General features: G+C 37.3%; 1 protein-coding gene across 5 annotated transcripts in view; it reads left to right on the forward strand.

Moving 5' to 3' along the window:
• The window catches only part of EPHA6 (EPH receptor A6), a 496,053-nt gene that overhangs the window by 35,408 nt on the left and 432,699 nt on the right, over positions 1–27,946 (forward strand). For all 5 annotated transcript variants that reach the window (XM_052703538.1, XM_052703498.1, XM_052703517.1 and 2 more), the window contains exon 2: positions 2,030–2,094. In XM_052703538.1, coding sequence (XP_052559498.1) covers positions 2,030–2,094 — 65 coding nt within the window. The remainder of the gene's footprint in view (positions 1–2,029; positions 2,095–27,946) is intronic.

Below are 27,946 nucleotides of genomic sequence, written 5' to 3' on the forward strand. Positions count from 1 at the left end.
GATCTGACAATGATAGGACAAAGGGGAATGACTTTAAACTAAAAGAGGACAGATTTAAGCCAGATGTTAGGAAGAGCGTAGTGAGGCACTGTCACAGGCTGCCCAGTGAGGTTGTGGATGCCCCATCCTTGGAGGCATTCAAGGCTGGGATGGATGGGATCTTGGACAGCCTGATCTAGTTGCTGGCAACCTTGCCCTTGGCAGGGAAGTTGAAATGAGATGGTCTTTAAGATCCCACCTAATCCATTCTATGATTCTGTGAAATGATAATAGCTTAATTTTTCTCCATCATTTAGCTATCAGAAGGGGAATGGTAATTTGTGGGCTATGAGGAGGAACTGAGCTTTCAAAACATAGTAACTTGACAATTAAAATCAATTGCAATATGCAGTAGTTAATTTTATATTAAATTGTAATTTACATTTTAAAAATTAAATTAGGTCAGATTAAACAATTCCATTAGAGGGCAGTAGTACCTGTAGGTATGAAATCTCATGTACTAAATATTTAGTTCACAGTCAGATTCCTTATTGCTATGATCTGTACTGTGTATAATTTTCACATTAGTAGTGAAGAGAAAAAATGATGCTACTGTAATTTAACATATTAAAATAGTGCAAAAGTGTTTTGCAATATACAATAATGCACATCCTGTCATATATTAAAAAAATAAATATTGCAGAAGCTATACAAAATAATTGTAATAGCTTTCTGCACTGTGATATTCCAGCTAAAAGACCAACTCTAACATAGTCTTTCTGCATTCAGAACTATACAATTTGTGTATTGTATAACTCCCATTTACTTCTTGAAAGCTTATGGCTTTTTTTTCATTTTCATCAAAACATCTTTCTTTTGAAACTCTCGTTTTTCTTCATATTTTGGGCTTTAATGCTTAAATTCATATACAGAATTTCTAGATTTCAAGGCAAGAATTTGCAAAATCATGCACACATATTCAGAAGCCTTTTAATGATGAAGCATCATTGGTAGTGTATAGTAAATCAGCAATGATTTCTGCAAAAAAGGTTTAGTTTTTGTAGAATTATATCTTCTGAGACATTTAATAACGAGATGTAAGCCTCAAAAACTTAGGTGTTTTTATTCCTACTCCAACACTGCACTTGGGCAAGAGGAATTGCAGGCATGCATACAGACTGGGAGGAGAATTCTTGAGAGTAGCCCTGCGGAGAAGGACCTGGGGGTCCTGATGGATGAAAAACTTAACATGAGCCAGCAGTGTGCTCTTGCAGCTCAGAAAGCAAATGGTATCCTAGGCTCCATCAGTAGAGGGGTGGCCAGCAGGGAAAAGGAGGTTTTTGTCCCTCTGTATTCTGCCATCATGAGACCTCATCTGGAGTACTGCGTCCTGGTCTGGGTCTCCCAGTACAAGAAAGACAGATTGTTAGAGAGGGTCCAGAGGAAGGCCACAGTAATGATCAGGGGGCTGGAGCACCTCCCCTATGCAGACAGGCTGAGGGAGCTGCGCTTGTTCAGCTTGGAGAAGAGAAGGCTGTGGGGTGACTTCACTGAAGCTTTCCAGTACCTTAATGGAGCCTACAGAGAGGAGGGGAGTCAACTCTTTACAGGGATAGATAAAGGCAGGACAAGGGGAAATGGTTTTAAGTTGAGGGAGGAAAGATTTAGGTTGGGTATCAGGGGGAAGTTCTTTACAGAGAGAGTGGTGAGGTGCTGGAACAGGCTGCCGAGAGAAGTTGTGGATGCCCCGTCCCTGGAGATGTTCAAGGCCAGGTTGGATGGGGCTCTGGGCAGACTCTAGTACTATTTAGTATGAGATATGGAGGTTGGTGGCCCTGCGCGCAGCAGGAGTGTTGAAGCTTGATGATTCTTGATGTCCCTTCCAACCCAAACCATTCTGTGATTCCATAATTTCATTGGTTTAAGAGTTCTAAGCAAATGTACTTGGCTGATATAACTAGTTCAGTTCACAGTAGTTTATACTTTACTGTCTTGTATATGTCTAGTCCAAGCAATACCACAAACATACCATTTCTTTTTCCATTTTCAGTTGTGCTGCTTGATACTACAGCTGTCCTTGGAGAATTAGGATGGAAAACATTTCCTTTAAATGGGGTAAGTCAGTCACCATTTTGGTTTTATTGTCTTGAATTTGGAATTCTGACACTACTGAAGTGAATGGCCATTATACTTGAGTGGATGTTCTTGCAGTATGGACTTGTTGGAAAGATTTTGGTTATTCTCAGGACTAGACCAGCCTGTGGTGTAAAAGGGAATAACAGATGTAATAATGATCTGAGTGCACATTATTATGCCCTTCTGTGGCTTTTCTGCTTAAGAGTCCATCACATTCTAAAATCTCATTCTAAGTGTTACGCATCCTGAAGTTACATATTAAAAATTCTTATATTTGTGGCTATGTTTATGAATGCATTATTTTTGTAAATTAGAAGGAAATTCAAGTTTTGACTTTACAACATGAATAAAATAAGGATCTAGTAAAATGGCATCAGGTTTGCTAAATCAGGAGAACATTAAAAATATGATAATGCCATTAAACCAGTATAAACATTTTGAAAAAAATATTTCACTCGGGCTTGTTGCTCAGTGAACTGTTCCAGATTAAAGTTCACTATTCATGTTTAAAGTTACAGACTTACAGTATTATAAGTACAAATTGGACAGGCACTTGACATTCTGTTCAAGGCTGTAGAGTGTTGCAGGTATATGATATATTTGGAGGTGGTGTGGCCAGCTGAAGTTAGGACAGAGGTGTATTTTTGTTGTTTGAAGGACAGCTGTCAGTTCTTTGACAATGGCTACATTTCAGATGCTGTGTTCTCTTTCTACCTAGTTGATGCACTTGACAGAACTTAAGAGATATCTGTATTATAACTGTTGAACTAAGATATAGTGTCCTGGAGCATTTAACTGTTATCACACTGGCTTCTAGTCCTGATATCATTGTATGTGTTGTCAACAATCAACGCTTTTGGTTGTGTATCACATGCTTTTATATTAGCTGGCATTGTCTTATTTCTTGTGTATGGCACAGATTTTCTGGATTTTCTGAAGTTAGCTCAGAAAGTATTATTTTTCTGAGTGAAAAATCTTGTTCCACTTTAATATATATATATTTTTTGTGATTAATTCCTGAAGGAAGAAGAAATTGTCTATCCTTAATAATTCATATTTGTAAAATGCCTTCTGTGTCTCTGCCCTCAGGGATTTCAAGCAATGTGACATTTCTTAATCTCAGGCTATTTTAAACTTCATGGATAACTTTTTTTTTCATTTTTTTTTTCAGCCTGTTGTATTTCCAGACATCCTTTTATTCTGCTATAGATACTTCCATGGGTCTCATTTTGTGTTCAGTCTCATGTACTCTGATATAATTCTGCAAATTTTTTTTCTTCAGAAAACCTAGATGAAGCAAATGATCTCGTATATTAAATTTATCCCTGTATTTTCACATTATTACTTTCTCTAGCAAAAAGCAAATACTGCAATATACTGTTTTGAGAAAATACAGCAAAAAATTATTGTTCTAGTTTTGTGATGAATTTCATTCAATTAAACAGGGAGGTTGGCATTTGGAAATTAGATTAGATATAATTTAGATATTCTGTAAATTCTGAAAAGCTTTAGTTAATCTGATAACAGTAGCCACAATATACAAGTGTAAAAATGCACTTAAAGTTGATATAAAATGTAGCTATTATAAAATATGTGCTTTGGTTGGTCAGTCCTACCCTTGACATTCATTTTGCAGCATATTGATGCAACAGGCTGACTTTGCCATGTTTTAAGAGTAAGAAGCATTCATTGGCATAGAGAGAGTTTACCTTTAAAGCAGTGCTTGGAGTTTTATTAGAGAATTTACCAATAAGTAAATTGTGTTCTGTTGTTGTATTTTAATTGTTAGTGTAAGAATGTGGGAGTAAAGAGGTTCTTAGAATAAGGAAAACAGGACATATAAAAAATAAGCAATAAGGCTTACTGTGACATTTAAGAGACTGGAGTGATAATGCAAGATAGAAAGGTAGTAACTGTGAGCATGGGAAACAAAGCCTTGACTGTGCAGGAATGAATATAAGCTGTAAACTGGATAAAGGTTCCTGAGCACTTCAGCAAAGAAGCTTTGCAACACCTTTGAGGTTTGTACAGGTAAAAAGAATGCATGATTTGGAGAAGCAGCATGATCAGTTTAGGAAGGAGAATGAGACACTGGTTACATACAGCAGTACTTGATTGAAGAAAAAAAGGGTCTTCTGTTTCTCACAGTGCATTGAAAGAAAATGTCTTAGTTCAGTGTATTGGTCCTGTAAAGTTTGTTGTGAGCACCAAGACCTAGTGGCAATGCTGGACATTTGAAACAGTGCAGGAAAAAGGAACAAACAACAAAGCAAAATAAGTAGTGGAGATGAACAACACAGCAAATGAGAGTTCTTTCAAAAAGATAAGCAGAAGTGCTGATCAAAATCAATGTTTTCCCATTATTCTGAGTTAGTCTTATTCTGACAAACTTCATTAAAATATAGCAAATGAACGTGTTTTTGACAATCGATCATACTGAAAAACTGCATAGAACTATTAAAGTATGGAACAACGCATTACTTATGCTTATAAAATATTAAAGATACTGAAGATGAAAACTAAACTGGAATGTATTTCTGTAGTATTTTCATTTAAATTATTCTGAGAAAATGTACACTGAGACACGTCTTCTGCCTGTTCAGCATGCTCAGCCTTGTGGCACCAGCACCTAGAGAGGTGGTGGGCAGGTTCTCCACTCTGCCTCCAGTGAGCACAATTAGTGCTTCTCACTTCTGCCCTGCGCAGCCATGACTGTGAGGAGAAACGTTACATCCTGCTTCTCTTCACAACAGGCTGCTGCACAGGGCCTTCTCTCTCCTTTCTCTCTGCATCCTGACTTCTTCCTGCAGATGGAGGGTCATCATCTGCCACCATCTGAGTCCTGTACATGCAGCTTTGTGCGAGACCCCACCTCTTCCACTGTCAGTGGAGATTTCTTCCAGGGTCAGCATCTCACAAGCTAATCACACAGCTCCTCAAACTTGCACAGCTCCCAGGTGAGGGTAGCTGGCTTCTGCACCAGGTGCTGGAAGAGTTTGATGGGTCCAGCTGTTCAGAGAATGGCAACAAGACCATGTCCTCAGGGACCCTCTCACATCCTAAGAGAAAGGTGTTGAGACATTTCTTCTCCAGGCAGCAGAAGAGGTTGCTGCTGAGATCTCAAAAGATCGTCCAGTCACAGGAGCAATCCCTCTTGCAACAGGTGGCAAATCACAACTGTCTTCAAGCACTGGGAGGAAAAGCCTGTACTCACCAGAAGGTGGGTGCAGGTCCAGAGACAGTTGAGGCCGAAGTTAGGCTGCTGGGCATTCCTGGCCACATGCCTCAGCAGTTTTCTGGCCACACCATGATGCTGATGTAGCTGGCTTCAATCTATTCAATATTCAAGAAAGTGCCCAAGTAATTGTGCTGCACTCCAAGCATCATCTTGATGGACAAGGTGCTATCAAATATATTTCTGCATACCAGAAACAAGAAGCAGCTATGGAAAAGTGCCAAAGTGATAAGTAGCAGCATGAAAAAAAAAAAGCCATATTTAAAGCAAAACTATTCATAGATGTTAATTTGCTTACAAACACAAAAAAGACAACTGTTACAAGAGGAGCACTGGTATTATTAAATCTCAGTGCTGCTTTCTAGCAAATATTTTGTTTTCCTAATGCATCAAAGGAAGCCAAAGAGCAGGAAAAGGACTCTAGTAAAGGCCCAGAGCTGACAGTACAGCAGGGTAGCAAGCAGCAGGTCTCCCTTGACTGCCCAGCTCTGCCTCTGGCTTCCCTGCTCCGTGCTGTCCAATAGCTGAGCCATGAACACGCTCAGCTGCTCAGTGCAGCTGAATGTGCTCATGCAGATTGCCATGCACCAGGTGAATTCCCAAAGGGATGATTCCTATCAACACTGGTGTGATGAAGACCACCTGAGCCATAGCCACTAGCAGGTGTGTACTGCACTCACTGAAGGCCTAGGCCAAAGTGCCACAGCACTGCCTCTATTACAGCTTCCTGACATGATCCCAGTGTGAGTGTTCTGCCGCTGTCACAGACATGGCCACATCACTGCACCGCTCTGTCTACAGTCTCCTGCTTCATCCCTGTAAGAGATTATTCTTTTACGTGGTCTCAAAGCTTGCTGGGGACTCAGATGGACAAGTCCAAGCAAGTCCTGGGGAAGGGTTGAGAAATCCTTTGTCTGAGGGACACAGATGGACAAGGACAGGGGCAAGGAGAGAGAGAGAAGCTGCAGCTTAATGGCCATGAGGCAGTCAACAACCAAGAAGGGAGGTTTTCTGGAACCAGATTCCTCATGAAGAAGAGGTTTCTGTCACGAGAAGCCTCACGACCTGCCTCTCTCCCTCCTGGACTTGCTCTGTACTCTACCACAATGCTGAAGAAGAACAAAGGTGTCTGCCATCAGATTCCTTACTAAGGAATTCCTGCATGCTGACGGACTCTCCTAGTCCTGCTGCTTCCTCCTGGATTGGCTCTGCGACTTCTTCCTACTAAAAGCTGGAAGAAGCTGGCCACGGTGCTGCTGCTACTGCTTCCTCCCCCCCGAGGCTGCTTTTGCCTCAGACCTTAAACGTTGTGCAACGGGACGCTGCTGGATCCTGGTGCTGACTATCCCTGCTTTACATGATTCTTGCTTCTTTCCTATGTTTTCTATCACCCTCCTTCCCTTCCCTGTCTCCCTGATTAGGATTTGTAATAAACTGGTTGGACCAACATTTGAACCGTGGTTTCTTAATCTCACGCCGGGTATGTTATATTAAAAGAACCTCCTTTCCCTCCTATGAATTGGAGCGAGACATTATCTTATCTCCTCTCCTATCCTCTCTTACCTTATTCTCTTTTCTCCTTTCCTTGATCAATTAGTATCAGAACTCTTTCACCAGTCTTCTCAAGGCTGTGGTCACCTGGTGACAAATCATATGTTTTTGGCCAGAAGTACTGAATAGGCCAACTAGGAGATGAGCCCTCAGGCATCTTTTGTTTGAGAATCAGCAAGACGTTGTACAACAAGGACATTTGGGTTGAAAATATTTAGGCTGTGTCTTATGGTTTTGGCAGCCTGCACTTTAAGGGTGTATACTTTAAGCTTCTGAGGGAGTTATTTAGCAGTAACCTCTGGCAATTTAGTCTGAAATGTTCAGGAGTCTGAGAGCCAGTTGCTTTTTCAAGAACCACCTTTTAAATGCCTGAATCACGTGATCCCATTGTGCCAGAAGTCAAGTAGGCAGGGCAGAAGACTTACCTGACTGAGCAGGAAACTTTGCCTTGCAACTAGAGAAGAAGAAAATATATGATCTCTGTGTCATGATGCACTGTCTCCCTAATCTGGCCTTTCACCTATATCCCTCTCAGGCAACAACCATCACTATTGGCTGTGATGGATATATCTGGTCATGATAACTGAACAAGGTAGACTCTGAGGAAATAGCATGTATGGATCAAATATGGCTGGTATGCAGTTATGACTAGCAGTCATTCGTCTTACCCCACAAATAATGGATGGCCCAGGGCCTTCTGAGCTGTCATTGCATGGCTGCAAGCAATGCCAGAATCTTCCCCTGGAGTAGGGATGCTTCTCAAAATTATTCATCAGTGCTGAGAAATTCCTTACGTGCAACGTATTTTCACTTTGATTACCTGACAGCTTCTTGAAACTTCTTACAAGATTGAGACTTCTTATCTGCTAATAGCTTTCTAACTTGCTATATGGTATTGAGTGACATAAAGGATTGATTGCACTTATAATTCATTAGACATAAACCATTGGCCAGAGGGTCCGTTTTAAACCTCATGACTCAATGGGAGGGTCTCCTTAACAGTTTTGGCTGATTGTCTATTGAGTACATAATCAAGTGACCTTACCATCATGAATCTTGTTAAGTCGTGTAAGATTTGTTAAGTCACTACCTTATAGCAGTAAAATACAACTGCCTCTTCTCTCTTACAAGTGAAGTGTATAATATCATCTGTGACACTCTGGAAGCAAGGTTTGGCTTCTCAGGGAGAATGCTAAGCAGCAGCACACATCTGCAGGGAGAAAACAAGAAAAGACAAAGCTCAGCTCGACTTAACACTGTCCACTGTGGTGTGACACAACAAAAATAGCTCTTTCAGGTACATCAGCTGCAGAAGGTCAATACTTGTAGTGGATGATCAGATAACAAGATGGAAGAAAAAGAAAAGGCACTTAATTCCTTTTTTTGCTTCAGTATTTAACAGTAACTACAGATCTTGAGCTGCCTAGACCTCAGAGTTGGAGAATCATGATTAAGGGAACAGTGATTTGTCATCTGAAGTCATTTAAGGGGACAGTTGTATCAGCTCAGCATTCATGAATCCAGTTGGGATGCACACCAGAGTGCTGAAGGAATTAGCAGACATTATAGCTAGGCACCTATCAACAATTTACCAAAGCTCATGTGAGTCTAGGCAGGTCCTTGCTGACCGGAATCTAGCCAATGCTGCATCCATCTACCTGAGAGCATGAGAGAAGACACAGGAAACTACAGACTTATTAAACTCAGTCCATGGAAAATTTATGGAGTAGATTGTCCTGGAGACTATTGAAAGGGATATTTGAACAAATCTTTTATTAGGCATAGTCAGCATGGGTTTGTAAATGGAAAGTCTTGCCTTAGTAATTTGATTTCCTTCTATTACAAGGTCACTGCTCAGTGGATGAAGGGACAACAGTGGATGGAATCTCTCTGTATTTCAGTAAGGCCTTTGATAAAGATCCTCATGTCATCCTTCTGAACAAATTGTCCAGCTGTGAAATGAATAGCTTCGTGCTACACTAGGTGATTAACTGGCTTGATGGTAGAGCTCCAAATGTCACGGTGAACGTAGTGAATCTGCGTGGTAGATGGTGCCAGCAGTGTTTTCCAGTGCTCAGTTCTACAGCAATTCCTGTTTAGTATTTTTAATCAATGACCTGCATGCAGGAGAGGATCGCATTCTCAAGTTTGCTGATGATACAAAACTGGGGGGTGCTGTCGAATCCTGGAAGGATGAAAGGCCTTGCAAAATAATCTAGACAGACTGGAGCACTGGACAGCTAGCAGTCAATCGGATACAAGTGCAAACTGGGAGTAGCTTAGTGGTTGAAGAGTAGCTTAGCAGAAAGGGATCTGAATGTGTTGGTTGACAACAGGTTCAACATGAGCCTGTAGTGTACTCAGGCAGCCAGTAGGGCAAACCACATTTTGGGATGCATTAGACATAGTATAGCTAGTCAGTCAAAAGAAGTGATTCTCCTGCCATGTTTTGCATTGGTGCAGCCTCACCTTGAAAATTCATGCAGTTCTGGTCTCCATAGTATAAAAAGGATATTGAAGACCATGACAGCACTCAAAGAGCAAGAAAGCTGGTAACAGGGCTGGAAGATACGTCCTGTGAGAAAAGGCTGAGGACAGTTTTATTCGACACCTGGAGAAAAGAATGCTGAGAGGCAACCTCATTGCTCTCCACAACTTCCTGGAGAGAGGGAACGGAGAAGGGAGGTACTGGACTCTTCTCCTAGGTCACTAGTGATAGAATGCATGGCAATGTACAAAACCATGCTGGGGGGTTTGAAGTCTATGTATGAAAAAAGTTTCTTTATTGTGAGGGTGTTCAAACAGTGGAATTGTCTTCCTAGAGAGACAGTTGATGCCCCATGCCAGCTAAAGAAATGTTTGGACAGTGCCCTGATTAGCGCAGTAGAAAGGCAATACAGGAGTAGAATAGCAAAAGGACAAACAGGAAAGCAATGCTCACCCATCTCCAAAGATCTACACTACAGGGAAAAACTCCACAAGAAGGATCTCCAACCAGTCCTTAAATGGGGTGTAAGAGAGGTGCAGCCAAGCTCCACTCCTGGTCACACAGCTGAATTGTCTTCACCTGTGCTCCCAGGGCTGACCCAGTCCTTTTCCCAGGTGATCAGTCAGTGGTTCAGGCCGTGACTCAAAAGTTCCCATACAGTGTGCTGTGTTTGTATGCAAGAATAAAGTCATTAAAGCACAATTGCAAAACTACTTTGACAGTAGAACATTTCTGGCAGTAGAAAAATGGGATGATAGGTTTTCTTGAGACTGACATTAATAGGATTCATTAATTTATGGGCATACTCAGTCACAAATATTGTTTCCATTAAATTAAACAGCAACTGAAATTGTTAATGTTTGGGATTTGCATAATTTCGAGTATGCCTCAAAGAACCTAAACAGGCCAGGGTGAAGTAGAATAAAAAACTAGACAGAGGTATTCTTCTGAAGTTTGCAGATCTTTAACATTCACCTCCTAGTTTTTTATTTATAGTATACTAATAATGCAAAAAAAAAAACAAACTTACAACCTTTATCAGTTTTGGTAACCTCTCGAAAGTACATGCTTGGTACATAACCAAGAAAGCAAAGATACACTACAGTGGTTTTCTATTTAGCATCTATATGCAGTGTAACCACTTAGCTGCAATGATGAGTCATGCAAACAGTATTATCCATTATTTGGTAATACATGATTTATTTTTTCATTTTCTTCCCTGTTGTTTGTACAGCCTTCCTGAAGCTTGAGTATACAATGCTGCTTCTTAGAATTGTTTCTTATTTGCTTGTCAGTTTTTTTCCTTGCATTTTGAAATGATAATAAATTAAGTGCTTACAACTACAAAAATGCAGTGTAAATTAATATCCTTGAGGTCAGCAAAATCAGTTTTTATTGACTGAGTTCCAGTTTAGCTCTTCAATGATGGGCTGTCTAAAATTCCTTCTTTAATAATGGACACACCTGACACTTTCTCTGTTCTTTGGGCTATACTTCATAATGTCTGACTGATTTTTGAAAACACGTGTACTATGAAAGGAAAGTAGAAATTTACTCAACAAACTCTCACTCCATAACTTTTAAAATGTAGAAATTTTGCCTGGATTGGTACAAAAAGTGGGAAAGAACTCTCTCATGGATTTAAAAAGAGAAAGTTAAGTATAAATGAGTGAGCAGGCCACTTGAGATCATATGAACCAGTAGCCAGAGTTCCAGCTGAAGTCAATTTAGTGAACCTGGGGAAAGATGATACTTCTTAATTTTTTTCACTACTCTGTGGTGCTGTGATAGTTAGAAGATCAGTTTTTTTCTATGGGATTAAGCACAGATTTAGTGGTTAAAGCAGTTTTGAAATTCAGGGAAGAAAGGAAAAATAGGGAAACCCTCACTGAAATGTAGTGTTCCTCAAACTTCACTGATCTATTAGCAGTAACAATAATAAAATATTGTACCTTGGGAAATTCCATATCTTTCTGCCTCTTCTCTTTCTTTCCCTCCCCTCTCATTTCCCTCTCCCTTCCTTTTATTTATTTATTTCTCTAAATTTCCCACTGAATAAACAACAGAATACAGTTTTGTGTGCAAAGTTTGTTTGTGTGCTATGGTTTGGAGACCATTGCTATAATGACCCATCTATTGCTGATAAACTTTTACCATTAGTACTTCACTTAGGAGATTCTATTTGTATTAAATGAATCTACTTTGCAGGTTTTCCACTATATTTGGAATGTCGCATTCTTACTGGAAGAAGAATATAGTGAAAACACTGGTGCTTCTTGCATTAATCTAACTTTGCACTTCTATGTAGACTCTTAGTAAGCTCCTAAATTATTTTAAATATAGTACAAAAGAAGGGCAAGGTGATTTTATAACACATTGCTATGAGAAATTATTTAAAAGTGGGAGGGTCTTGTAGAAGATGCCTTAACTTGTCATTATAGGTAAAATATATAGTCTAAACAGTAGAAGCAGTAGAAGCAATTTAGAAGTGTATAACATCAGCCTACTAGAAGTTTCCTATGTTATTCAACAGCTGTGAAGGGGATGACATTCTTTTTATCCTGGTCCTTTTAGTTATTTGAACAACTTCCTTGTCAATTGTTTTTTTAATTTTTTAAAAAATTGATTTATCCACAGAAGAAATTCTGTCTTAAGTGTCTTCTTTCTTTGGGCAACCTTTTAAGATTTTGAATAACTGCCACTAACATGTACTTTTAGGGTGGTTTCTTTTTTATCCTGAATTTGTTGAGACTGATCTTGTCAAAGTACTAATTTTTTTTTTTCCCCTATCAAACTCATTATTCTCTGCTAACATAATTCTTTTGAAGTATATGTATCAGTCTACAATTAACTTTTACCTCCTTCTCAATTCATTAGAAGATATTACAAGAGCTTATGGTGACACATATTTGAATTTAGCATTGTCTGATATAGCACTACTCATTTACTAATGCTTTTTAAAAAAAAATTTTGTATTATTTTCAGTCAGAGCTGAAATGGTGTTTTTTTCCAGAGCCAACTTTCTTTCAGTGTAGCTACATCTACACTTTTCCCTTTTTTAATTTTAATTTTAATTTTAATTTTAATTTTAATTTTAATTTATTTTAAAAACTGTTAGCTATTATGGTGATCAGGTCAGTATACCCGAGGAGCGTTCTTACACAATAGTTGGACTAGTAATCCTTTTAGAATTTTCTGAATTTTCTTAAGTTGCCTAAAAACATGTATACAAAGATTAGCATATATATAAAGATCCCTCTTCTTTATTAAAATTAACAACAAACAGCAGTTAGCAGAAAATATTGCACTCTTACATATGAAGTCGTTGCGTACATAAGCAATAGAAAACAGGGTAAGATATTAGCTTCTTAGAGGTTACAGAAAAGCTAAAAAAGAAAATAGGAAGTATGACATTATTGTGTGAAGTGGTAATACATGTAATAGATTCAGTTTTAGACTCAACAGAATATAGCAAGAGGGGATGTAAGGTGGGGAAGTAATAAATGAGAGATATTGAATTAGTAAGGAAATAGTAATGAATGAGATGACCCATTATGTGAGTCATAAAACTAAGTCGTATATAGGGAAAACACTAACACAAACATTAAGTAAGTGAGGTTAGTGCATTAAACATGCTTAGGTGGGAATATGACATCAGAAGAAAAAGAAAGGGAGTATATTGTAGATATAGCAATACTTGCCCAAAAAGGTGTTCTGCTTTTCATATTATCTTGTTATCCACAAGCAGAGGAGAATGACATGCTACAAAAATATAACAATAATGAAATAATAGTACAGATTATAGCATGAAAAAATGCAATTTCTCCTAACTGTAGTTGTCTGTTGTTTAGATTTGTCTGTGAAAAGAAAATAGGATAAGTGATCTATATTTGTAAACTGATAAATTTGCATACCCACATGGTCATATTAATATTAAGGACAGGTTGATTTGAAAATTTCATGTTGCAATGAGAATTACAATATCAACAGTACTTCTAATCTTCACTTTTAATATTGTAACCATTAAACCTCAGTAGGTATTTAAATTATTAATGACCCGAAAGAACAATTCATCAGAATGCTCTGACATCACAGGCTATAAGTTTTCAAGCATTGTCTGTGTGTTAATTCAGTAAGAAGCAATTCACTAAAGTCTATCTTTTTAAAAGACATCAAGTAACGAAGAATTCTTTCAGTAGAAATTCAAGAGTTCTTTCAGTAATTTGTTCCATTAATTAGATCACTGTTTCTAAAGTTTCCTCTTGTTTCCTGCTGTTCTTCCTTCTCAGTCTCATGTTGTATCTAAATAGATGAAGACCCTTATTGCTCCTCCTTCTACTTCTCCAAAGTTCAAGTCATTGTGTGACTCTTCTTTTTCAAAAATACTGACAGAAGTATGCAGTGTTTTACAGTCAGATTTACTGCTTTATACAGTTAAAATCATCATGCCCCTTTTTTTTTTACTATTCTCTTGTTTAAACATCAAAGAGTTCCCACTAGCTTTTTCACTGTAGTAATAATACCAGGAGCTTTTTTTCAGTTGATTCTCACTATAACTCATGGTTGTCTTCAGAACTGCTGTTTTATAACTCATAGTAATTTATTCATTAGATATAAGAGGTATTCCCACTCCTAGAGATGTAAACAGACATCATCCTTGAATTAATTTTCCTGACCAAAATATTTATATCAACCTGTGTTTTAAAAATTTGCTAAATAACTTACCTTTGAATAGTCTTGTTACAGAAAAATCTTAGTTATGTTTCATTTTTATTGTTTCTGTATTGCATATATGATGCTACATAACTATATGATATATAATCATAGTTTTTAGTTTCTATAGTCTATGTTTGAATACTGTAAAATACTTGTGTATCATTATACATAAATATCACACAATCGAATAGCTTTTTGGGAGGGTAATTTGTGGGGTAAACAAGATACTCTAGGGCATATAGAATCATAATTAAGAAATCTGAAAGTATTCATCAGATTTTAGTCTGATAAGAGCCCTGTGTTTTGAGAAATATGACAGTGAAAAAGGTATAATTCAAAGACAGCCTCTGCTTCCTTAATGTCATATTTTGGCGGGTGGACCGACGGCCTGCTGAGTCCCTACATAGCTACTTGCTCACTTCCAACCAGCAGAGTGGGGAAGAGAAATAGAAAGGCAAAAGTGAGAAAAAATCCTAAGTCCTGATAGTTTTGTGAGGAAAAGAACAATCACTCATGACCTCCCACCAGCAGATTGATGCCTAGCCAGACTCTGAGCAACAAATACTCTGAAGAATACTTACCAGCTGTATTGCTGAGCATTACATTTATATAGGATGGGGCTTTCCCTTGGTCACTTGGGTCTGCTTTCCCACCCCTGGCCTATTCCTTGAGTGGGCAGAGTAAGAAATAGAGAAGGCCTTGATACTGCATGAGCACTGTTCAGCAGTAACTAAAACATTCGTGTATTTTGATCACAAATGTAAAACTCAGCACCATGCAGGCTGCTATGAAGAAAGTTAACTCCATTTGTGCCAGACCCACTACACAAAAATAAAGTCAATAGGAAAAAAAAAAGTCAGTACCACAGAAGACTCATATTCATAAAGTCTTTCACTTCTATTCTAGATAAACATCTTTGAATAGTCCATGAGACAGAAAGTTGCACCCAACTGTTTAGATACTGCAAAAGAGTAAGAAATAATGCTTTATCCAGGAATTGAGGACAATTCTAAGAAAAAGCATCTGAAAGTTTAAAAATCTCTATTACAACAATTCTGCTGCAGTAAAGATACATAGTTTGTGAAAGCTCAGCAGTCAGATTTCAAAGGTGTCACCAAGAATATGGTTTTAATAATAAGTTTAATAGAAGGTGGGGATTTAGCTGTCAGAACATTTAACAGAGATGAAGGAAAGAAAGAAGCTAATCAGATTTTCACACAATCTAGGGAATTTAGAGATAACATTAAGAAAAATATTTTAAATTACATAGTAGAACAGTAATTTGAACATAATCAGACACTGTGCTCTGCAGTGCTTTATTTAGAACCCTTTTTGATGTTTAAGGCATGGTGTATGAGGAAAAAGGTAAATAGAGGGTTGTTTTTCTTGAGATGAATATTAATCTGAAGGGATTTGATGATTAGGTACATGCAGCTGTCAAAGAAAGCTTTTGTAGAGGAATTACTGTTGCTAATCTGAGGTGGTTTACCTTTGAGATTCCACTCCCATGTTTCATTTAAGAACATTTCCTAGAACATTTAAAGTTTTCTTGAAAAACTCTCTTGAAAATCTCTCTGACTGCCAATGTGCAAGTAGTTTGGCACATGCCTAAGTTTTTGTTTTTCTCAGTATTTCCTATTAAAGAGGCAAAAATCTTAATTTTTGTGCCTACCTTAAAACCCTAGCTATGACTGAGTCCCCATTGAATGGATGCAGTGTTACCAGTGCATGTTCATCTATAATCATGTCCTCCTTTCTGTGCAGTATTCTAGTTAGTATTCATTTGATTTTGTGTGAAACATCTGATTACACATTCCACAGAGAAAAACTATTGGTAAACATAGTCATATTCTTATTTGGATGTTGCAAACACATTGGGGCCCATTTGTGCTTGCCACTGTGCAGTAACAGATCTAAAGCATTCATACCCTAAACAATGAGATATAATTATCTGTAAATTAAAAAAAAAAAAACAACTAACACCCACTTTCAAGAAAATGTATAGAATGGAGGATTATAAGCATGTTTGAATGGTTTAGTACAGAGCAGTTATATGTTTCAATAGTCATCTGTTAACACAATAGAAGTAGACTCTGATCTGCTTAACCAAAGGCAATTTTTGTTTTTAATCTACTATGTAGTAAGTCTGAATTTTATGATGATAACGTTGTATATACTGTTTGAATTATTTTTCCTTTCCTTTTTAGTTTAGATGATGTTGTATACAAATATGTTCCTAATAAAGGCAAAATTTTCTGTCCATAACTGAAATCATTACTATAGGATATCTGCTAAGCAGAAACATAGTTATTACCAGGTTTGTAGCAGGGTGTCCTCTTAACTAGAACGTCAAGCTGAGAGTTTATCATCTCATTGTAAGGTACCTGTTTTAGAAGGGTGTTGGATTAGATGATCTCTTGAGGTTCCTTCCAACCCCTGTGATTCTGTGATCTCCATTTCATCCTCTCTGACTTTTAACATAAAAAATAGCAGAGTTAAAATCCACATTGGATCCATGTATCTGAAATTCATATCTACCATAATAATGGATTGATCGCATTCGTGGACAAAGGAAGGGTAACTGATGGTTGTTAGAGCTAGGGTAGTATGGTTAGGTCGTGGTTGGACTCAATGATCTTTAGGGTCTTTCCCAACCTGCTATGAACCTTCTATGATTCTGTGATTCTATATTGTCTACCTGGACTTGTGCAAGGCCTTTATCATGATCCCATACAATACCCGGTTCTCTAAATTGGAGGGATTTGGATTTGAAGGCTGGACTATTAGTTGGATAAATAATTGGTTGGATGGGAGCATATAAACAGGAGGGGACCAACTTTTTTACATGATCTGATAGTGACAGAACAAGGGGGAATGGTTTTAAACTAAAAGGAGAAATGTAGGTTAAATGTTAGAAGAAATTTTTTACTCAGAGGGTGGTGAGGCACCAGCACATTCTACCTAGAGAAGCTGTGGATGCCTCATCCCTGGAGGCTTTGCTTGGGATCCTGGGCAGCCTGATCTAGTGGTTGGCAACCCTACCCATGAAAGGGGAGTTGGAATGAGATACTTAATATTGCTTCCAACCTAAGCCAAGCTGTTCTATGATTCTGTGAGTAGTGAGGCTGTTTCTGTTCTTGTCCATGAGTAAATTTTCCCCACTGCCTTCACGTACCAAATACACCCTATTCTTTCTTACTTGTCTGTATACTCTCATGACTATTAGGGACTTTGTGTGCTGTTGAAAACCCTTTTTTATTAGGATCAGGATTACAATTAAGATCAGGGAAACAGGCAGTCTTGTAATGTTTAGTGCAGCAAAAGTACTACTTAAAATGTCTTTTTTTTTTTTTTTTCCTTAAACATATTTGTTTTGTACTTTGGTCAGAATTAGTTCATGCACTTAGTGCCCAGAAACTACCAAATAGCAAATGTAAAGCTGTTAATTTCATTTTCTTAGTATACTGATTTATAATGTATCTTATCTATCATATGTAATTTAACCATAACACATGAATCAATTTGATTATTTTTCAGTGCATGTTTCATCTTATGTTGCAAAAGAAGGCATAGAGTAGCAGTAGCAGTACTCAGATTTTCTGTTATGCTTCCCACTCTAAGTATGAGAAACAGTGTAGGTAGTGGAGCACTGTAACCATCCATCTTTTTTCTGTGCCACAATCCCACAAAATGTATGCTAAACTCGATACTGTTTTTTTTTCTATAATGCATTGGTTAAAAGTTAAAATAGATAAGAATACTACATATGGGCTGCATATCTATGTTCTCTGCACATAGAAAATAGCTTTTTAGTCACTGCAAATTTCACCTACATATCATGGCTTAGGAGGACAAAAGGAGGAGTAAGAAAAAAAAGAATAATTTAGTGAAAACTACCACATTCTTTCCTTTTTTTCTGTAGGGAAAAGGGGATAATTTGAGAGGGAAAACATACTTGACTGGGAAAACAAGTATAATTCACTTAAAAATTACATAGGATATATTTTCAGGTGTGTTGAATTACAGAATTTTTACTGTTTCTGCCAGCATGTAAAAACTCTGAAATTCAAAAATAAATTCATACCCATTCCCAATTAAATATGACATTGTTTCTGAGACAATTCAACATTCTCTGTGCACAAGAATGTAGCTATAAACCATATCAAACTGAATATCGCCTTCATTGCAAAATTGTGAAAAAGAAAGGAAAAAAGAAAATAGAAGAAAAGCAATATTTATGGAAATACCAGATGCATACTGAAAACCTCTTTATTTGAACCAGTGTATTTTTAGAGACTATACTGACCTCATGGGAACTTCTTCCTTGGAATTCCTATATGCATACAAAATGCTCTCATAAATGCTTAAGTAGTTGATAAATATCAGGATATTCTGAAAAGCATTCTCTGTGAATTGTACAAAAGGCACAAAATATGTTATTGTTGTTTTTGTTTTTTATTTCCTAGAGAGAAAGATAAAAGATGCTTTATTGTTGTTGCTTTTTCTTATATGCTATGTTCAGTAATTGAATGAAACTCCTGCTTTCATCGTCTTTAGTGACAGGAGCAATTATATACTAAAAGTGGATCTTCTATGTGTAATTAAAACAATTAATACACCCTTAAGGATTTGCAGTAGACTGACCTTTATTAGAAGGCTTTACTTAGAAAAGGAGTTAAAACAAAAATTGACCAATATTTTTGGACACTTTACTGACGTTCTGATACTTTGACTTAATTTTTGAAGTTACAGGAAAGCAAAGTATTTATCAAGAAATCTGCAAGTTTGGGTCATCTTCCAGGCCTGTTTTAAATACTTAAGCACAGACATTATACACTTTGCAAATCGCATTGAATCATTTACATTCTGATGTTGCTTTAAAATCTAAGACATTGCATGGGAGTTCACGGTTTTAAGGATGAAAACATTGTATATATAGTTTTCTGCTGTGCAGCAGTTCTCACTAAGTGATTCTTGATACAGCAGTTAGGACCAGCTTGTTTGGGGAATAATTAAATAAAATTGTACTGCTCTATTTCCCAGAATTTTTCCTTTGGAGTGTAGTATTTCATCTAGTGGTTGGCAGCTCTGCCTGTGGTATGGAGTTTGGAAGTTCCAACCGAAGCCATTCTGTGATTCTATCATTCTGTCATTTCATGATTCTGTCATTCTATCATTCTGTGATTTGTTTTTGACACTGGTCAGTAAGGACTCTATTGGCATTGTCTGAAATCTCCATGTTACTTGTAGTCCTCAAGGGCTTAACACGTTTAGTTTTCTTATTGTTAGTTAAAGATTCCTCTTCATACTTTAACCATAAAGTATGGTTAAATCTATACTAATAGATAATAATAATAATCCAACCATACTACCCTAACAACCCTCCGCTAAATCGTGTCCCTGAGCACCACATCCAACAGTTTTTAAACATATCCAGGGATGGTGACTCAACCACCTCCCTGAGGAGCCTATTCCAGAGCTTAACAATCCTTGCTGTAAAGAAAGTTTTCCTGATAGCCAACTTAAACTTAACCTGGCCATTTGAGGTACTTGAGGCCATTTCCCCTCATCCTGTCACCAGTGAGAAGAGACCAACCCAGCTCTTGCTGTAAGCATCTTTCAGATATTGGAAGAGAGCAGTAAGGTCTCAGCCTCCTTTTCCCCACACTAAACAGCCCCAGTTCCTTCAGTCTCTCCTCACCCTTCACAAGTCTTGTTGCCCTTCTTTGGACCTGCTCCAGCACCTCAGTGTCCTTTCTGTACTGAGATGCTCAAAACTGAACACAGTACTTGAGGCGAGGCATCACCAGTGCTGAGTACAGGGCAGGATGACTTCCCTAGTCCTGCTCACCACACCATTCCTGATACAAGCCAGGATGCCATTGGCCTTCTTGGCCACCTGGGCACACCGCTGGCTCATTCAACTGACTGTCTATCAGTACCCTGCTGTACATTAGTACACATACTTCTTGACTTCCTTGCTGCTTTGCAGTGGTCCCACTTGCTGTTCCGAAGACAAATCTTCTATAAATTCAAATCTGGGATGAGATTATGTCCCTGCTATTCTTAGTGGTAAACACTGAAGTGATAAACCATAGGTTTACCATAGGCTGAGACTACTGAAAACATCCAGCTGAACTGAAAACTTGATGCCACAGAAATTCTTCTCAGGTTTGCTCTCCCTGCCTGTACATATCTGTTTCTAAATTTCTAGTGTTATGCTAGGGCTTGAAACCTCTTCTCTGGGGAGCAGTTAACAGTTTAAAATGCACAGCAATTGTCAGTCCAAAATGTAAAGAATTGAAAACTACAGATTTAAGAAGATATAATTTACGTAGTAGTTTGCACATGATTTAATACATTTTTCCTTAAAGGGATTCAACCAAGTATGGAGTCCTTTACCACAAGGATTATGTATTTATGCAAACAGTCATAGCAGAATTGGAAACTGTTCACATAATCCTAATAAGTAACTTCACAAAGTGTAAAATAGGCAGTTTGTAGATATGTTTATTGACTGCTAATAAGGAAATTTAATTCTTCTTAAGAATTACAACTTTGTAGAGAAAAAAAAAAAAACCTTTAGAAAATCCAGACATTTATGAATATTAATTATAACTACATTTCAGATTCATGAGTATAATACTCCTCTATTGCATTTAATGAGAAGAAACCCTTTGGAGGAATTTAAAATGCGATATGTGACCTGCAGAAATAAACTGAAAGGTCACTAGTGCTTTGAGATGTGGAACAACATTCTAGATATAGAATGCAGATATTCTATCTGGATTCTTGTGTTGTTAAGACAAGCATATACCCTTGAAGTAAACAGAAGTGGACGGTCTCACTTGGCAAAATAGTACTTACTTCATTTTGTATTTCTGGAGGCTTGATCATTCTGTGTATTTTAGAAACAACCAAATCTTTTTCTCTGGACTCGCTGATGGAGGGGTAGATGACCTTCCTCTGGGTATCTTACTACTGGGGAAGGATCTTATTAACTCATCTGTTTAAAACATACAAACAAAGACTCTTAAACAAGACTATCACCAAATGGAACAAATACATATAACTTCAACTATTAACAGTTATTTCAAAAGTTCTTGGAATTTGATTTGCAGTGTTAAAAAATGGGCATATTTCATAGAAAAAACTGAATGTTATTGGCACAACAGCTAAGTAATGTGATGATACACTAAATATCATCACCATGTTCAATAATTTCTCATCCTCTGCTAGAACTTTTTATCAGCTCTCCATACAGTACAGAATACTCTTAAATTTTTCATTTTATTTCATGAAAAGCTCGAATATTTTCTTTTGCCTCTCAGCTAACTATATATATATTGTATTGTATATCCTTGTATTATGCTTCCAATTAGGAAGTGATATAGCGGTGAGAACTGGACATGTAATTTACACCATAAAATTTGACTACTAATGTTCAACTTACTGTAGCAATGTGTACTCACATTGGGTCTTGGCATGTTAGAAGCATGACACTAATAATTTTATATCCAAGGAGTTTAAAAGGCTGATGGAGTTAATTCATACCAGCATAACTAAGGAGATTGCTTGGTTCCATGTTTCATGTAGGGTAGCTAAGGGGATTGACTTCAGCTGTCTGATTGTTGCCATGATGATTAAGGGAATTTTTAAAAATACTTCTTTTTATGTTGTATAGCTACTCTAAAAGGATTAGTTTTGGATTGCACTTTCACGTAGGAAAGCTAAGGGGATTAGCTTTAGCTTTTCATTCTATGACACAATAATGTGAGGCAGTTGCTTTCGCTGCTCTTGTCGTTGCATCAAGAATTTTCTCACCTTTGTTGTTCTTATTTCAGTTTCTTTCTGTCTGTTCACACTACTCAAAGTTATTTTACTTAGTTCAAGCTTTCTGCCCTGCAGTCAGAAAGCACATAGTCCATTGCAAACGTTTATCAATAAATTGAAGTTCATGAGAAGTAATGAAATTCCATGTGTTTTTTTATCTCTTCTTCATTAAAACTCAGCAGTTACTGTTTCTTTAGATAAAATCAAATTTAGGAATTGCCATAACCAGTCACATTTGTGGTTCATCTAATATGCTATCTGAGGTCTGACAATGAGCATGATGATGAGCTTTAGCAGTAGATGAAGGTCTCAGGACTACTTACACTACCTGTTGGAGTGCAACTGCAGCAGAGATTATGGAGCAAATCTAGTAAAGGTATCAAATGAGTCACAAGTGGCATAGCCAAGCTAGTGTGGCACCAAGTCCAAGACAGCTGACACTCTGAAAGGCTATGATTTTTTACTTGGAGAGCAAAAAATGTAGACACAAGTGCTGTCAGAAACTCTCCTTATGTTTCTTGTACAGCATTGCTTTGTGAATATTGTGAATATACCAGTTCCAGTTAAACCAGCTCTGAGCTCTGCATTATGCAGCTAGCACAATTAATATTTTCAAACAGGGTAGCAAGTGAGATGTCTGTATGTAAATTCAAAATAGGTGCTCCATGTGCAGCTGAATAATTTATGTCTATTCTGTTAAATAAATCAAGATCTGTGCACTGGCCTTGAAGACAGAGGTGTATGTCTCCACAAAACTGTTTTGAATACTTGCTCTTAGCTAAGTCTCTCTTTACAGAGTGCAGTTTTTAGATCACACATTTGGAAACTAATGAACTTCTTCCTTTGATAATCTATTTTTGTATCTTTTTAAATTGATAATTATTTTTGTAATGAAAGTTCTTGGAAATTTAGATTTTTGTTTACCAAACTGCATTAGCATCTGCCTATCTTTAAAGTATGGATAGTTCTTTTGAAGTTTAAAATTAAAAATATGTTTAACTTCTGTGAAGATAAGGTTTTATATATCTGTGTTTTGTTAGAATAGATGTATCAGAAGAAAACAGATGTAGACTTTTTGTTTGGTACCCATTAGCTCACTACAGACCTCATCCTAAGCACTTACTGGAAGCATTCCCTTCCTGATGTGCCCTAACCAAATGTCCCATGACCAGAAAATGTATTAGATGAGTGCTAGGTGGCTGGCAAATATCAAAGCCACACCAGAGACTCTCCTACCAAATAAGCAGAACGGATAATAATTCACCTGCTACCACTGTCTTAATATACACATGTAGTATAAATATATTAATATAGTACAAATAATAGATAGTATATTATATAATACATAATATACAAATAAATATATTAATATAGTACAAACCTAGCCTTAGGGACAATATCTTTAACAGAATATCTGCAAAAATGTATGTTGCTTATATACCTAATTTTGGTCCTCCACAATGCAACACAGCAGAACTGCTTCATCACCTACTTTCTGCAGATAGGTGTCAGCTCACAGACTGGTTATTTCTGTTTCAATTCAGTTTTATATATACTGTTGTGATTGTATACAAACATAAGCAATGTGCAAGCTGACATACACTCGTCTAGGATTGTGCTCCACAACTATCTGAATTCCTTTCACATTTTGTTCAGCTCAGTAGAACTCAGTGCTTGAGTTTATCCCCTCAGTGTGCTACCTCAGCTCTGAACTTCCAGGGCTTCTTTCCTGTGACATTTTGCCCTTTGACTCTAAAAATGAGAGAATAAAGCAAATTTTATGTGAAAATTTGCACATTTCAAATGAAAATAAGAATGGTGAGAATTGTTTCCAGAAACACTAATGTGACAGATACTGTACTGTTCAAACCTTTTACGAAGTATCGATGTACTGAGCCAAACATACCACAAACCACCTCAGTAAAAAGTGGAATTCTCTCTAATGAATTTGAAGTGGCACTTCTATGAATATTTGGCTTTAATTTAAGCCCAGCTGGTTTACCCACAGTGCAGGATCACAGTCTGACGAAAGTTAAACCAACAGATTTTTTTTCCTTTCCTTGGAAATCGTGGGAAATTTCCTGGAGTAATGTGCTTTGTTCTTCATAATTACTTTGATTTATATATTGGAGACTGTTTCTGATTGTGAAAGATTTTCTTTTTTTACTACTACATACAAGCCAGAATCACAGAATAATAGTTACTGCAGTGGCTTTCTTGTGAATATTCTTTCCTATTGGGAATCATGATGATGAATCTACTAGCCGGTGTAGTTAGAGATAAGTTATAATCTATGATTATTAAATTTTTTATTTCTTGACTCCTTTGGGGTAATGTGACTACATGTATTTCAAAGTTACGAGTCTATAATAAAACAGTATTTCTGACAGCAAATTAATCAAAGCCAATTAGATAATTTTGTGAATCAATGGAATCTATATGAAGAGAAGTTTTTCAATATTGCCATGCGTCTTTTTTGTGCAATGCTGTTGCATATAGTAGAACTTAACAGAAATTTTCATCATGTGTGTTTGGTATTTGCAGAGGAAGGGTAGTCAGAAAAAAAGAGCTTCAGTGAAAACAAATGTAAGTGTAGGAAGATTTACTAAGAAATGAATTGCACATTTTTTCTTTCTGTGTTTAATGTCACAAGTAGGATAACAACAGTAACTATAATTCATTAAATTCATTGACTTATTAAAGTCAACAGCATTACATTATACAGAGGAAAGAAGTCAGTATGTGATAGCAGTACAAAATTGACTTAATATTTGTAAGAACCATGGTTCAAAATTTTTTACCATTTTAATGTTTCAACTAGAGAATACTTTTGGAAAAATCCTAAGTTCTAGCTAAAAGAAATAGTTGCATTTCAAATGACATTTCTAATTCCTTTTTTCTAGAGTTTTATTTTTAAATATAACTGCTATAGGTATGATGTAGTAAAGAAATATTATCAGAGAAAGTGGTAGAAAGTGTTATAATTCATGTTAAGAAGTGATATATTAGGATAAAGCCACCATTTCTGTCTTTGTTTCTGAAGATTAGTGAAAGATGGATTTGGTGCAATTTTATGTAATTTTTCAGTTATTTTTCCTGTTTCCTTTTCTTCGATTTCACTTCTTCATGAGAGTTAATTAATTATTACTTACTACTTATTTTTGGTTTGTTTGCATTTGCACCAAAAGCTGTCTTTTCTGAACTATAAGAATGATGATATGTAATCCCTGTGAGCATTGAATATCTCAGTAATGCTAAGCAGCATGGTGAAAGCAGTTCTGCATCAACTTCATCATGCTTAGACTCCTTGGAAGTGAAATTCAGCTCTTCTTAGGTGCTTCTTAGGTGTGATTCATAGAGCAGAGGAAATCCAGCCTTGTAAAGTTCATGGCTTTGCACAATACCATATGTAATTACTTTCAATACCCTTGGGAATATGACAGTGGAAGAAAAACACTTCTATTGAAATTCCTAGTTTGTCTAAAATAACACCACAGCTAATGCTGAGTGACATGATATTTGAGAGAGCAACTTTCTTAATCCAAGGATTTTTTAAAAATCCTTCTAAATAGTAAAGTACACTTGGAGGCTGTGACTTAGAATCTAGTGTAAAGTTCTTACCATTCATGGATTTCTTTGCTCTTTTCCAATTATTAAAGAAAACAGGGGACTAAGTTCTACCACTTCTGTGTGAACGCAGAGGAAACAATGGTGCCTCGGCCTCTATCTCAAAGCAGAGTACTTTCGCATCTAGACCCTGGCATCAATGCAGCAGGCATCTGGCATAGTGGAACTCCTTGATCTTAAAAGAGCCAGCAGAGAGGGAGGTGATTGTCCCTCTCTACTCTGCTCTTGTGAGGCTCCATCTGGAGTGCTGTGTCCAGACGTGGGGCCCCCAGTACAGGAAAGGCATGGGGCTCTTGAAATAGGTCCAGGGGAGGGCCACTAAGATGATCAGAGGGCTGGAGCACCTCTCCTATAAGGAAAGCTTGAGGGAACTGGGATTGTTTAGCTTGCAGAAGAGAAGGCTCCGGGGAGACCTCATTGTGGCCTTTCAGTATTTGAAGGCAGCTTATAAACAGGAGGGGGAATGGCTGTTTACATGAGTTGCTAAGGGGGGACGGTTTTAAACTGAGACAGGGGAGGTTTAAGTTAGATATTAGGAGGGAGTTTTTCACACAGAGGGTGGTGACGCACTGGAACAGGTTGCCCAAGGAGGTTGTGGATGCCCCATCCCTGGAGGCATTCAAGGCCAGGCTGGATGTGGCTCTGGGCAGCCTGGTCTGGTGGTTGGTGATGCTATCAACAGCAGTGGGGTTGAAACTAGATGATCATTATGGTCCTTTTCAGCCCAGGCCATTCTATGATTCTCTGATCTTAAAATGTGTGTGATGCAAGCTATTGGCTGTGTCTTCTCTACCTGCCAGAGGTACACACACGGATCATATTGATAGTACATGCTTCTAAAACACGTGAAACCCTACAGAAGTTGCAATAACAGACTTCTCAGAGCATTCCCCTCCATCCTACCCGTGTAAATGTAGCAAGTGTCCATCTGAAGTCACTGGTAGCAGGGAGCTGCAGGCCTCCTGTGTTAGGCAAGGCTGGGGCTGCCTTCTGTTTGGCACTGCTGGTACCAGTGGTCCCAACGCAGGTCACAACCAGGCCCAGCAATCAAGGTGGCAGCAGCCCTGGCAAAGTGTGTCAGTAAAGGAGAGAACATATCACAGGACAAGGAGTGAGGAAAGAAAATGAGAGAAACAACCGTGTGAACACTGATATCAGAGAGGGAATTTACTCTAAATTTCCGAAGTTGAAAACATACATTTGAATTTCTCTTCAAAAATTTGACCATGTGCCTTCTAGAAATAGTGCCTTCTAGAAACAAAATTATAATTATATATAATTACATATACTGGAATAATATTGTACAAATTTCATTTAGTGTATAGAAATAGCATATATTAAATGTTTCTTACCAAAAGTAAAGTTATTTACCTAAATGTGGATCAACGACTATGAACAAAATCAAAGAGAAGATTCCAGGTTACTCTGGAAGCAGAGCATGAATATTTGGACCTGTGTTTATTGTTCAAATATACACTCAACTGGGCAGCATTGGGTTGTTTACTGTAAACATCTTTGGGTGCAAGTTTCCATTTTCCTTGGATGCACCCTATGCAGGCAGAGGCTACTTTTTTCAGAAATATCAAGGAATGTACAGTAGTTACAAAAGAATTGCTTAAAGTGCAGCTGAGAGACTAGCATCTTAGGGAAGAAGGAACTTAGGAAAATTTTTTAGCTGAAAGTGGATTTTGATATCCATTAAAAAATAATAAAATAAAATAATAAAATAATCCATTAAAATAATTAAATAATGCTTTTTTTTTTTCTTCTCAAATGAATTGAGAGATTAACATGTCCTCTGAAAAGGGAACCCAGTCTAATTTTAAAAGCTCTATAGAAAATGGCATAATTAGGCTTCTCTTTATTGTTCAAGATATGCTGTGTTTCTACTGTTTGAATATTGTTAAGAAGTTGTAAAATTTTGACTTCATCTACCAAAGGGAAAAAAATAATGCAACACAAAGTTAGTAGTGGAATTTTGCAGTATGAGTCCTAGGAGTGGTCAAGAATAAAGGAGCAATCAATGAATGCTGCATTTTTCCTCTGATTTCTTATATAGACAGTTAATTAAATACATTTTGCAGAAGAAAATTCACAGTGTTTAGGTAACCCTGACAATTCTCAGTTTTGTCACTTTTGGTTTAAATTAATTAAGATACTGTGTTAAGTACAGAGAGCATTTGTTGAATTAATTACTTGTTGGCTTGCTAATAGCAGAAGTAACATCAGAATATGTAAATATCTGTAGATGTGTCTGTACAATTCTGCTTGTCTTGTGATGAGCCATGTTTGGAATTACTGTTATATCCCAATTGTTGTAAGTTTAGCTTTTTCATACCCTGCTGTCTCACAAGTTTTCTGGCCGCGTTTGTCTGTTCATT

Source organism: Tympanuchus pallidicinctus, unplaced genomic scaffold, assembly GCF_026119805.1.
Source record: "Tympanuchus pallidicinctus isolate F22 unplaced genomic scaffold, pur_lepc_1.0 scaffold10, whole genome shotgun sequence".
NCBI lineage: Eukaryota > Metazoa > Chordata > Aves > Galliformes > Phasianidae > Tympanuchus > Tympanuchus pallidicinctus.